At 41.0% G+C, this 12,200-nt stretch overlaps 1 protein-coding gene across 1 annotated transcript in view; it reads left to right on the forward strand.

The window, feature by feature from the left end:
* Window positions 1-3,193: 3,193 nt before the first annotated feature.
* Window positions 3,194-12,200, forward strand: part of ASB18 (ankyrin repeat and SOCS box containing 18) — a 65,530-nt gene continuing 56,523 nt past the window's right edge. The window contains exon 1 of the mRNA XM_031968252.1: window positions 3,194-3,452. Coding sequence (XP_031824112.1) covers window positions 3,268-3,452 — 185 coding nt within the window. The 5' untranslated portion in view covers window positions 3,194-3,267. The remainder of the gene's footprint in view (window positions 3,453-12,200) is intronic.

Below are 12,200 nucleotides of genomic sequence, written 5' to 3' on the forward strand. Positions count from 1 at the left end.
GATAAGGAGCCCCAGAAATTAGAGTGGCTCCATTGTAGCGCTTCTCCTTGCATTGATCCTTATGGATGCACCAGCCTAGCCATGCACGCTGATTCATGTTCCATTTCAGTGTTTTGCACAGGCTGTCAAGAATATTCACACACACACACACACACACACACACACACACACACACCTCTAAGACTCCTTAGCCTCTAATATAATAAAAGTAACAATTCTGCCTAAATCGGTCTACTTGTTCAACACCATACCAATCCAACTGCCAAAACATTATTTTATAGAACTAGAAAAAAATAACAAAATTTATCTGGAAGAACAAAAGGTCAAGAATATCAAGAGAATTAATGAAAAAACAACAACAATAAAGGATGATGGCTTAGTAGAACCAAACCTAAAACTATATTATAAAGCAGCAGTCATCAAAACCATTTGATACTGGCTAAGAAACAGAGTGGTAGACCAGTGGGATAGATTAACTACACCTGACACAATAATCAAGGCCTATAGCAATCAGTATGTGATAAACCCCCAAACTCCAGGTTCTGGAATAAGAACTTACTATTTGACAAAAATAGCTGGAAAAACTGGAAAATACTATGTCACAAACTAAGCATAGAGTCTCATCTCATACCGCATATCAAATTAAGGTCAAAATGAATACATGATTTGGGCATAAAGAGTGATACCATAAGCAAATTAGGAGAACAAGGGATAATTTACCTATCAGATCTTTGGAGAATGGAGGAATTTATGACCAAAGAACTAGAGAACATTATGAAAGATAAAAATGGACAACTTTGATTACATTAAACTAAAAAGTTTTTGCACAAACAAAACCAACAGAAACAAAGCTGAGAAAAAAATCTTTACAGCTAGTACTTCTGATAAATGTCTCATTTCTAAAGTATATTAAGAACTGTGTCAAAGTTATAAGAATACAAGTCATTACCCAATTGATAAATGGTTAAAGGATATGAATTCTATTACCCAAGTAGAACAGAAACTCCTAGAAGGGAAGAAAATTTTTTTGTGTGTATCTGTGTTTCCCCATCACTTAACATAGTTGCAAGAGATCCTTTTTGAAAATTCCCAAATGACATGGAGTTGAGCCAAAGGGAAAAGAGATGTTCCACACTTTGGCTCTAAAAATCTGTGTCTCATTATTGCCCAGATATAGTGGAAAACAGCATAATCAACTCCAACTCAGGTTTGGGAATAGAGCCAGCAAGGCTGTAGCAGAGAAAGGAAGGAAGGAAGAGTTGAGAGAAAGCACTGGAAAGGATTGGGAAAGTCTTGCCTATTGATCACTTCTTACCTTGGATACCTCTGGTGTGAGGGGCTACTGATCCCTTTTTACGGCTGTTCACCCACCTGTGGTGTCCACCTTTCATCCAGCTATCACGTGGCTCCAAGAAGGTGTATCATGTGTGGTGGCCGCATCCTGATAAAAATCAGACGGGCTAAACCAGGTTGAAGATAATTAATCCATCAGTGAGTTAGGAAATGTCTACCTCAAGCATGTTAAAATGGACTGATGAGAACACTTTGTTCCAAGAGTCATGAAGATGGCTGAAGCAAGTGCTGTGTGCTGAGAGCTTGGTCAGACATTAAAGACAGCAGGCTCATCCACTGCATCCTAGGCTATCACCAGTCATCCTGACTTTTTTTTTGCCATTGGACTTGTATGTCTCTAAAAAAGAAAGTGAGCCTGACAACTTTGTGCAACTCTGTCTTACTTAAATCCAATTCATGTGCAAGTCAAGATATCACCCATGATATTGATGATCCTCTTTAGAAACAAAGGATCAGCAACAGCACTTTGGATAGCTCATTACAGCCCAAATGGGATACTTGCAGTGAGTTGCATCTACCTCATAGAGCTGGGATGGAAAGGACTTTTCCATACTCTTGGGGAGTGATGAAAAGAGCACCTCAGACTTACATTCAATCTGGGCTCTGACACTAACTAACTATGTGACCTTAGATATTTCAGATTAATGTTCCTAAGACTACAATTCATAATTGGATGTCATAAGCCCGGACTAATTTGCCTGGCTTAGCAGACAATTATCAGACTCACATGAGATCATGTAAACGAAGCACTTGGTAACAGTAAAACATGGCACCGTGGCTTCTTCTCCATGGAATTTTGTGTCCTCAGCACCTAAGACTCAGGAAGCTCTTAAACACTTATTGACTTGAAGGGAGTTGATCTCATCCCAATCTCCAAAGTATCCCAGCTTGGCCCAGTTCCTTAAGATTCACATGTATTGAAAACCCCAGTGACTGTCTATTTTCAGTTGTTGGTTATCTCCAGAGAGCAATGATCTAGTCTGGCATTCTCTGGATCTGTCCCAGCCACACTCTCAAACTCAGCTGTAAGACCCAGAAACACAGGCACATAATGTAGTAAGCTCTATTCCCTGTGACCTCCCATCTTCTAAAATTATGGGTAAATATAAAAGAATTATCCTTTGGTTTTTAATAATATGTTCTTCCATTTTTTAATGTGGAAAACTCATGGTGTTGAAATTCCCTTTAATTTTTCTATAATTTCATCTTAGCCCTGGACATGCTAATATGATAAGTGATCTGCCTTGAGCCACCCTAGGGTGCTGAGTGATCTGCCTCAAGTCATCCCACTAGCCAGTCATTGTCAGGTACAGAACTTGAACCTGGGTCCTTCTGACGCTAAGGCCTATCATCTAGGTACTCTAGCTCATATAATAATATGCCATAATTGTTTGCTAAATGTTTGTTAAATTACTGTTTGGTTGGATAGAGAGGTTGCGCTCTAAACTTAAAAACTGATGTTGTCAGAGTGATTGAATAAGGCAGTTGTCAGCTGTGTAAGCTAGCCAAAGCTGTCCACACAGAGAGCTGGAAATGTCCCCGCTGCTCAAAAGCTTCCAAACAGGATCTTGTACAAGTCTTCAAGGTAACCAAGCCTTTCAGTCACAAGGCAAGAGATTTCCCAAGTGCCTCCTTGCCCTTTTGTGCTCTCCTCCCAGAAGCCCCCGCCTTGGTGAGACCTCCTCATTGGGCATGACCAAAACCAAACAAATATACCTCTCTCACCTTGGGAGAGCTACTTCTCGGGGCAGGGCGGGACTCGTGGCTCCCTCTCCACTTATGGTAATCGGTAATCAGAGCCGAGTTGATCCTATTTATAACACCCTTTCTCCCCCCACCACACTCTCTCAGTGACAGCTGCTGGCTTTGGACTCGATTGAGAAGAATATTCTGCTGCAGTCTAACTTGCTAAAAATGTCCAGCTCGGACTGTCTTCCTGACTACCCGCTCAACTCCGATCTGGTGAAGAGATTAAAGTCCTCCCTGGAAGCCAGGGATGAGAAGGCAGTGCTGGATTTGATCTGTACTGAAGTGAAGCATGTGAATGCTATTATTGAACTAGCCAATGATGACTGGATGAAAGAGCCCGATGAGCCTCTGCACCCCTTGGTTCTAGTAGGTAACTGGAATGAATGGGCTGTGTTTGAAAGCATGAAATGGCAAGCATGGCAGGGGCCGGCTGGCTATCACATCGGGCTCCCAATGGGTGACAATGTCCAGGACAGAAAGGAGAAAGGCAGGTGACTGAGGGAAGGAGAATGTGTGTCACTTGGATACCTAAGTGTCTTTTAACAGGAAGTCGGCTCATCCCAAACAAACCTCCGAGCTGGCCCCTTCCTTTGCTCCCTCTCGCAACTACTTTGCTGGATTCTTAAAGACGTGAGCTAGACAAGTCTTGTCCCTTCTGTTCAGCGCTCAGAAAAATCACACAATAAACGTCTTGATGATGCCCTTGAAATGTTCTTTGCCCTTTTCTCTATTGTGTTCTCTATTGTATAAAAGACTATCTCTGGTAATGAAGAAGATGCATTTCCAGCAACATACTAGGTTTTTAGAAAGTTAGCAGCAGGAGAATCAAAGCAGGGACAAATTGGTGTAAGTACTGGATTTACAGTCTGTGGACCTGGGTTTGGATCCTGACTGTCACTATCTATGTGATGCTGGACTTAACCTTTCTGAGTTTTGGTTTTCTCCTCTGGGAAATAAGAAAGTTGAACTAGGTGATCTCTGAAGTTCTTCCGGTTCTAAAGCCAGATCCTATTTTCCTGATGCATTTCAGGATATGAACTTACTCCCACTGACCTTCAGTTTCAAAAGATAAGGAACATTTTGGCCATAGGCAACTCAAAAAGGCATGTATAAGTGGAGGGCTGGCAATGTGTTTATGGAGGGAGTGGCCACTCCAACAAAATCCTTGAAAATCCTGGTTTTGATGTGTAGTGTCTCTCCCTGGGCCACTTTGAAAAACTATCAAAAACAGAGTGAGACTTCACTACAAAGCCCTGGGCTCCTTCTCTTGAAGGAATAAAGGGGAAAACAAGAAGGCCATCTGTAATCTGGCCCTCTTCATTCATACCTTCTGTAGGCATTATGCTATGGGTGCTGGGAATACAAAGAAGGAAGAGTCCCAGCCTTTAAGGAACTTACATTGCATTGGAAGAGACAGCATGAACTTAAAGTGAGAACATACAAAACAAATACGAGATAATATTGGGAGTGGCAGAGAGGGAAGCACTCCTAGTGCTGCTCCAGCTCTCCAGCTATAATCTCATTGATTTGTAATCTCACCAAGGAGGCAGAGGAGCATCCTTCCCATGTGACTCTTGTGCATGACCTCCCATGAATTCATCACCAATCAATGTAATAGGGCCCTGCCTTTCAAGGATACTGATAGAGCTTGGGTCTGTCCATTGATTAGCCTTCACTCCTATAACCAACTCTTCTTCTCTTCTAGTCATGCAATTCTTTGATGACATTTTGTCTGGGTGATTCCCTGCTTGAAGTGTGATCCATATTTCCATCACCTTTTGGGTAAACCTCTATTTCAGTCCTTTGGAGCCTGTATCACTCTATTATCCAGTCATGCAACATTACCAGAAGCTTATGAGTTTTACGCTCTTTGTCTCAGAAAGAAAGTTGAAGGGGGCATTAAAAACATTACCCCATTTCCCAAGCCAACCAGCTTCCTTTCTTCTGTAAAATTCTTAGCCTAACTCATTTTCTATTTGCAGAATCTGTCCAAGTTACAGCCACAGATGCACCAGTTCAATGAGTTTTATGTATGACTGTGTATGGAAAATTAGTGTTTTCTTTTCTGATTCTACATTGTGGTAGTGTACAAATGAGGTGGTGCTGTGAAGCTGGAGGTATTAGGTAGGACTCATTGGTAAAGAAGAATTCTAATAATTGCTTATGGACTCGTTGGAGATCTGCATTTTCTATGAAGTGGAATAAAGGCTGTCCTATATCTAATACACACCGTTGCATTGAGTACTTGAATATGCAGGTTCTGAAGATCCTTTTATACACGTGTGCAGAGACCTCAATTTGTGCTATAATAATCTATAATAGTCAAGTTATATTCTGAGATTTCCCAGAAACTACTTTGGAGGGGAATATCAGTAAGAGAGATGATTTGCACTCTTCCTTTGACTCCTGATGACAGGACATGTTTCATATTAAGTTCAGATGTTAAAAAACAGGATCACAGTTTATATGTCTATTGTTCTAATGGATATATCACTATATATGTGTATATGTAGGTATGTTTCTTCTGTATCTGAATGCCTATGTCTGAGTTTCTACAGTCTTAGACCATGAACTATAAAAATGACAGTGACTAAATATGGATGAAACTTCTTGTAGAGCATGTGGTACAATATTATGCTCCCCTGGGTACCGTGAACAGTTAATTGTTATTTAGTTGTGATCCCATTTGGGTTTTCTTAGCAAAGATACAGTAATACCCTTTCTTTTGGGGATGGGATTCATAAGACAAACAAAAATCAAGTCTGTGAAAACCAAGAGGACATCATTAGTTAGAAACAAATAGTGAGCAGAAATTTCCCAGCCAGAATAATACAGATCATTGGTTAAAGGCTTCAAGATATCCCGAGGCCTCTATGCTATAGTCTTTCCTTAGAGATCTTATTTATATGATTTTTGCTGCTGCCTCTTTATAACTGAATTTCAAATCCATGTCTTAGACATGCTTTTCCAAACTCAGACCCATGTTCCCTACTGGCCACCAGAAATTTATATCATATGCTCTTTTGTCCCAAGGAATCCAATAAATTCAAAACTTAACTTACCTTCATTGTCCCAAGATGAGCTTTACCTCTGCATCTTCTCGATCTCAGCGAATTCTCCCATATACAATCACTTATCCTTTCTAAACCTCAATTTCCTATAAAAAGGAGATGATAATATTATACTACCTACCTTGAAGGCTTATTATGAGGCAAGTGCTTTGTAAACCCCGAAGCCCCATAGGAATAGGAAGGTTTATTATTGTTGTTGTTATTCTTGCCCCTCAAAGAAATGTTTATTTCTACATTTTGGTTCATTCAAGTTTATATTTCTAGGTTGAGGATAGTCCATTGTTTTCTTTTTTTTTCTTGGAATAATGGGAGCCAGAAGAAAATCCCAGAAGAGAAGAGGAAGATGGGATTAGGCCATTCCCTTCCCCCCACCACATACTCCCTAATCAGAGGACGTATGAGACAACTGATTACTAATTGCCATTATTAAGGGTGTCAGCATTCCATGATTTCATGGCTGATCTGTTATAAGAAAGTCAAGATGGCACTTGAATTTCTGATTGAAATAGGAAACGGGGTGCTTGAAGTTGTGTTTGGAGTCACTGGACCTACATACCTAGAAGCAAGTGAAGATATGATGATGGAAGCTTTTTATTAAAAATTTTCTCAACTGCCAGGAGAATGAGAGAGGAGAGGCTTATAATTACACACACACACACACACACACACACACACACACACACACACTCACCTTCTCATTTCAAACTATAGGGCAAAAGAGTAATGATGATGCAATGAAATGACCTTTGATTCTAGAGGCAGAAGATCCAGCTTGAAATCCTGCCTCCACCACTGACCTTGGGCAAGTCATTTAATTCCCCTGAACCTCAGTTTTCTCATCTGAAAAGTAAGAAGCTTAAACTAGATGATCTCTGCTCTATTCTACCTCCAAATCTATGACCAATTAGCCACTACAACCTTGGGTTCTGACCCTGACCCTGGCCCCAGGTTGTAATTGGTAAACTATCACCTTCTCTTACCAGACCCAGGCATTCCCTTCCAGCTCATCTCTACAACTCTCCATCACCCCCTGCTGCCCACCCTCTTTCCCAAATCCCCTTGCTGTACTCCCTGAAAGCTGATGCTTCTATTATCTTGTTTTTATTTGTACACACACACACACACACACACTTAGCATGTGCCTAACAAATAGTAAATGTGTAACTAATGTTTTTCTATCTTCGTATCAAGTGAGGAGATTGAAATAGACAATTCCCAGAACTCCTCTAGCTCTTAATCCAGGAGCCTATGATTTAATTTGTCCTCAGTTTCCTTACCTTAAATGAGGACATTTAAGTAGATATTACTAAGATTTCTTTAAGGTCTTATATATAAGCCCCTCTAAGACACAGTAGGGGAGAATGGAAGAGCACTGGATCTGGCATTCAGATGTCTGCATTCAAATCTTCTTCTAAGCACTCAATGAGGTGGGTGACTACTCAGAGCCCCCACTTGCTAATCTGTAAAATGGGGATAATAATGCTTGTACCGTCTCCTTTGCAGAGCTATTGGGTGGAAAGTTCTTTATAACTCTAAGAATACAATAGAAAAGGGAGTTGTTAATATTAACCAGATAAGATTCCTCACTTACACCTCCCAAATGTAGGAGGAGAATGGAATAATTATCCACTAGCTACACCTGAGACATGTAGCAGCATCTTGGGCAGGCATAGTAAGAGTAGGGTTGAGTAGGATTGGTAAGGAATCATACCCTGTGGCTCTATGAAGTTTAAAGCTAACAAGGGGAAGGAAGATCCCCTAGGATGAGTGAAAGGTAAAGGATAAGAAGGAAAAGGACAGGAAAAAAGCAGTAGTTCCCTCAAAATTTTCTGGGGCAAAGCCCAAATTACTCTGTCTTAGTTGCAGCTCTAGCAGTAACCAATGCTTCCTTTAGGACCCATGTGGCAAACCTTTCAAAATCTCCTAGTGAGTTTTACAGGGCATACCATATAAGAGTGTTGGAAAGAGCCCTGAACAAAGAGTCAAGAGAGACACTTACTGATTATGTAGCCAAGAAAAGTCCATTTCTCCTTTCTGAGCCTCAGTTTCCTCATTTTTAATGAAGGGGCAAGAGTTGCAAAATGAGTGTCACAGAAATATTGTGGGAAAGTGGATTGTGTGCCTTAAAGCCCAGTGGCAATGAATGCAGTTAAATTATGTAGGGCTGTAAACTCCCTGAGGACAAGCACTGTACATTTTTGGCCCGAGGGCCTAGCACTAGGTAAACACTAAGAAAGTATTTATTGAGTCCTTGCAAGGGTGAAAGTGCTTAGTGAAGGATGGGGTTGAGCTGGATGAGAAAGTTCAGTGACTCCTTTTTTTTTTTTCACTAGAATTCCTGCAAACAGGTTTTTAATGGGGAAAAGCCCAATTAGTAACATCCACCCTCCCGTCGCCATCTTGTAGAACCCTGATCACCTTCTGAACACCTCCCAGGTGCCAGCTCCCATACAGGGTCTTTCCTGATCCCTCCACTTGTACAACTTTCTCCTTCTTGGAATTACTTTGTACGCCTTTAGTTATACTTTGCATTTATTCACTTGTGTACATATATGTGTCTCTCCTATCAGTTGTTTGAAGCTGGGATTTCCCTTCTGTCTTTATTCCCCAAAAGGTGACACATCTCCTGAAACAGAGTGAGTGACAGGCTCATCAGTCTAAATCTAGAAGGGCCATGGAGTCCAGTCCCTACCCCCTGTACAAATTTAGGGCAGACAGGGCAAAGGCAGGGAAGTGACTGCTCAGGCTCACACAGGAAGGAGGCATCAGGAGTGGAAGGTGAACACAGTTCCTCTGATTGCAGAACCCACCTTACCAGTGCTTAAAAAAGTTTGCTCATTTGAATCAATCAAACTATACTTTAGTGCCATAAAGTAGTAATAGTAGACCCTTAGCTTATCAGAGTCCTAAGTTCCACAGCTTTTACACTTGGGCTCCCACTGTTTACTGCCACTACTGGCCAGGACCGTTAAATCTTGAGTTCATCCATCCATCCATACAGTCATTAGGCAAGGGCCAACACTAAGACCTGTTGGAGGGAGAAGAATGAGTAACACAGTGCACAGCTTCAAGGACCTTACAAGCGAGTCTAGGTTGAGGCTCAGTGAGGTGTGGCTATAAAATTCATATAGGCATGTTCGAGGCAAGATCCATCTGTCTAAGAGTTCAGGGCTGGCCTTCTGCTAATAGTATTCAAGGTCTTATTATTGTTATACAGTAATTTCTGTCATGTTCCACTCTTTGTGATCCCATTTGGGGTTCTCTTGGTAAAGATATTGGAATGACTCGCCATTTGCTTCTCCAGTTCATTTTACAAATGAGGAAACTGAGGCAAACGGATGAGTGATGTGCCCATAGTAAATGTTTGAGGTCATATTTGAACCCCAAATCTACATGAAACAATTACCAGTCACAATTCCAGAGGACTCAGGAGGAAATGTTACCCACCTCCTGGGACAGGGGAGAAACTCAGAGATATGATCATTGTTTACTTAGAGGAAAAAGAGAAAAGGGCCAGGGAAAGAACCCTGAGAAATATTTGCATGTATGGGGTGGGAGGTGGATAATGATTTGCAAGAAAACATTGAGAAAGAGCCTTTGGACAGGTAGGAGAAGAAGCAAGAGATGCAAAAGTGACCAGAAGAGCCAGCAGAGCCAGAATTCAAAGCCAATACATGATCCATGGCATCCAAACATGTAAAGAGAACCAAGCAGATGAAGACTAAGGCAGGCCATGGAACTTGGTTCCTTATGAGATGGCTGGTAACCCTGGACATCCCCAGTCAGATGGCAGATGAAGGGAGTGGGTAGAATATGAGAGAATGAAGGCACTGAATGTAAAGCTTAGAGGAGTATGGCCATGGGCATAATAGCTATCGGGGTGGCAGGACCAAGGGAGGGTTTCCTTATGATAGGGAAGATTTAGGTACTGGCAGAATTCATTTTATTGAGCTCTGTTGTGTTTTGCAAATATTGTGGGTTGGGGGGTTGTTTTTGTTTTTTACAAAGTGAAGCTCTGTGGCAACCCTGCCTCGAGCAAGTCTATCAGCACCATTTTTCTAACAGTAGGGGCTCCTATCATGTCCCTGTGTCACATTTTGGTAATTCTCACAATATTTCAAACTTTTTCATGATCATCACATCTAGCATGCTGATCTGCGATCAGTGATATTTGATGTTAATATTGTAATTGTTTGGAGGCCCCATGAACCACTCCCTTATATAATGGTGAATTTAATCAATAATAATGACAGCTCCACTGACCAGATATTCCCCATCTTTCACCTTTTCCCCAGACCTTTCTATTCCCTGAGACACAACAACATTGAAATCAAACCAATTAATAACCCTAAAATGAACTCTATGTGTTCAGGTAAAAGAACATGTCGATCTATATGGCAAATTTCATTGTTGTCTTATTTTAAGAAATTGCCACAGCCTCCCCCACCACAACCTTCATCAATAATCCCCCTGAGCCATCAACAGCCATCAACATCAAGGCAAAAAGATGATGACTCATCAAAGGCTCAGATGATAGCATCTTTAGCAACAAAGTATTTTAAGTAAGGCACATACATTTTTAGACATAATGCTATTGCACACTTAATACATTGCAGTTGTGTAAACATAACTTTTATATACACTGTGAAGTGAAAAAACTCACATGACTCACTGTATTGCTATGGTCCAGGACCAAACCTCCACTATCTCTAAGGTAGCTTGTATAGGCAGCAGAGACAAGTCAGTGGATAAAGAGATATTGGAGTCAGAAAAATATGTGGATTATTAGAAGGTCAAATTTCCAGAAAAGAAATATAAGATCAAAGAAAGTAGAGAAGTTGCTCTTAGCAAAGAGATGGATCATTTCTTCCTTTGGAGAAGACAGAGAGTCAGAGACAGAGACACAGAGACACAGAAAGACAGAGACAAGAGATAGAAAGAATGGATGAAGACTTTGAGAAGATTCCAAATGTAGAATTGGGGAAAGTAGAAAAGACAAGTAATGGCGGCCATTTGAGGTCGTTGAACAGGAGATTGACCTTGATTGATATAAGAATTAGAAAAATTATATTGACAACCATGTGAAATAGGGAGTGGGAGGGGAAAGATTAGAAGCAAGGAAGCCAGTTAAAAGGTTATTGACATAGTCCAGATGACGTGTGGTAAAGGTCTAACCTAGAGTGATGACCATGTGAGTGAAGAGAAATGGACATAAAAGTTACATAGGGCATGGAGGTAGCCTAGACCAGACAAAAAGAAAAGCTACCATGTTAAGATTTGTAAAGCACCTCACCTCTCTTAGGATCTCATATGATTCTAAAAACCACCCTGTTGAGTCAACGCTATTATTATCCCCATCTTATGGATAAGAAAACTGAGGCTGAGAGAAGTTAGGTGGCTTGTCGAGTGCCACATGCTAATAATAAATGATTGAGAAACAAGATTTGAACTCAAGTCTTCTTAGCTCCAGGAGATTCTAGAATGACATTGAGGTTGTGAACCTTATTAGCACAGGAGAGTGAGAATTTAATTAAAAACTGGAGAATTTGGAGAGGGAGAAGAGAAGCAATAATGAATTTCTGATGCCTGTGGAACATACAAATGTCTATTTTTTCCAATAGACAGTCGATGTTAAGGGAATGGAGCTCATTATTTTTTTCCACAAGCAATTGGGATTGTGTCCTGCCCAGGGCCATGCAGCTAGTGAATGTTAAGTGTCCGAGGCTGGATTTGAACGCAGATCCTCCTGATTTTAGGAGTGATGCTCTCTTCGCTACACCCTTTAGCAGCCCCATGGAGCTTATTATTAAGCTCTTACTGTGTGCCAGATCCTATGCTAAGGCTCTATACATATAACCTCATTAGATCCTCATAGCGATCCTGGGTGATCCAGTGGCTTCAACTATTAAGGTCCCTCTCAATTACTTTGCATACATTTTGTATCTATTCACCTAAGTGCTGATTCCTCCCCAATAGAATGGAAGCTCCTTCAGGGTCTCAGTTGTTTTGTCTTTGTGTCCAAAGTGC

The sequence above is a fragment of the Sarcophilus harrisii genome, chromosome 4, assembly GCF_902635505.1.
Source record: "Sarcophilus harrisii chromosome 4, mSarHar1.11, whole genome shotgun sequence".
Taxonomy (NCBI): Eukaryota; Metazoa; Chordata; class Mammalia; order Dasyuromorphia; family Dasyuridae; genus Sarcophilus; species Sarcophilus harrisii.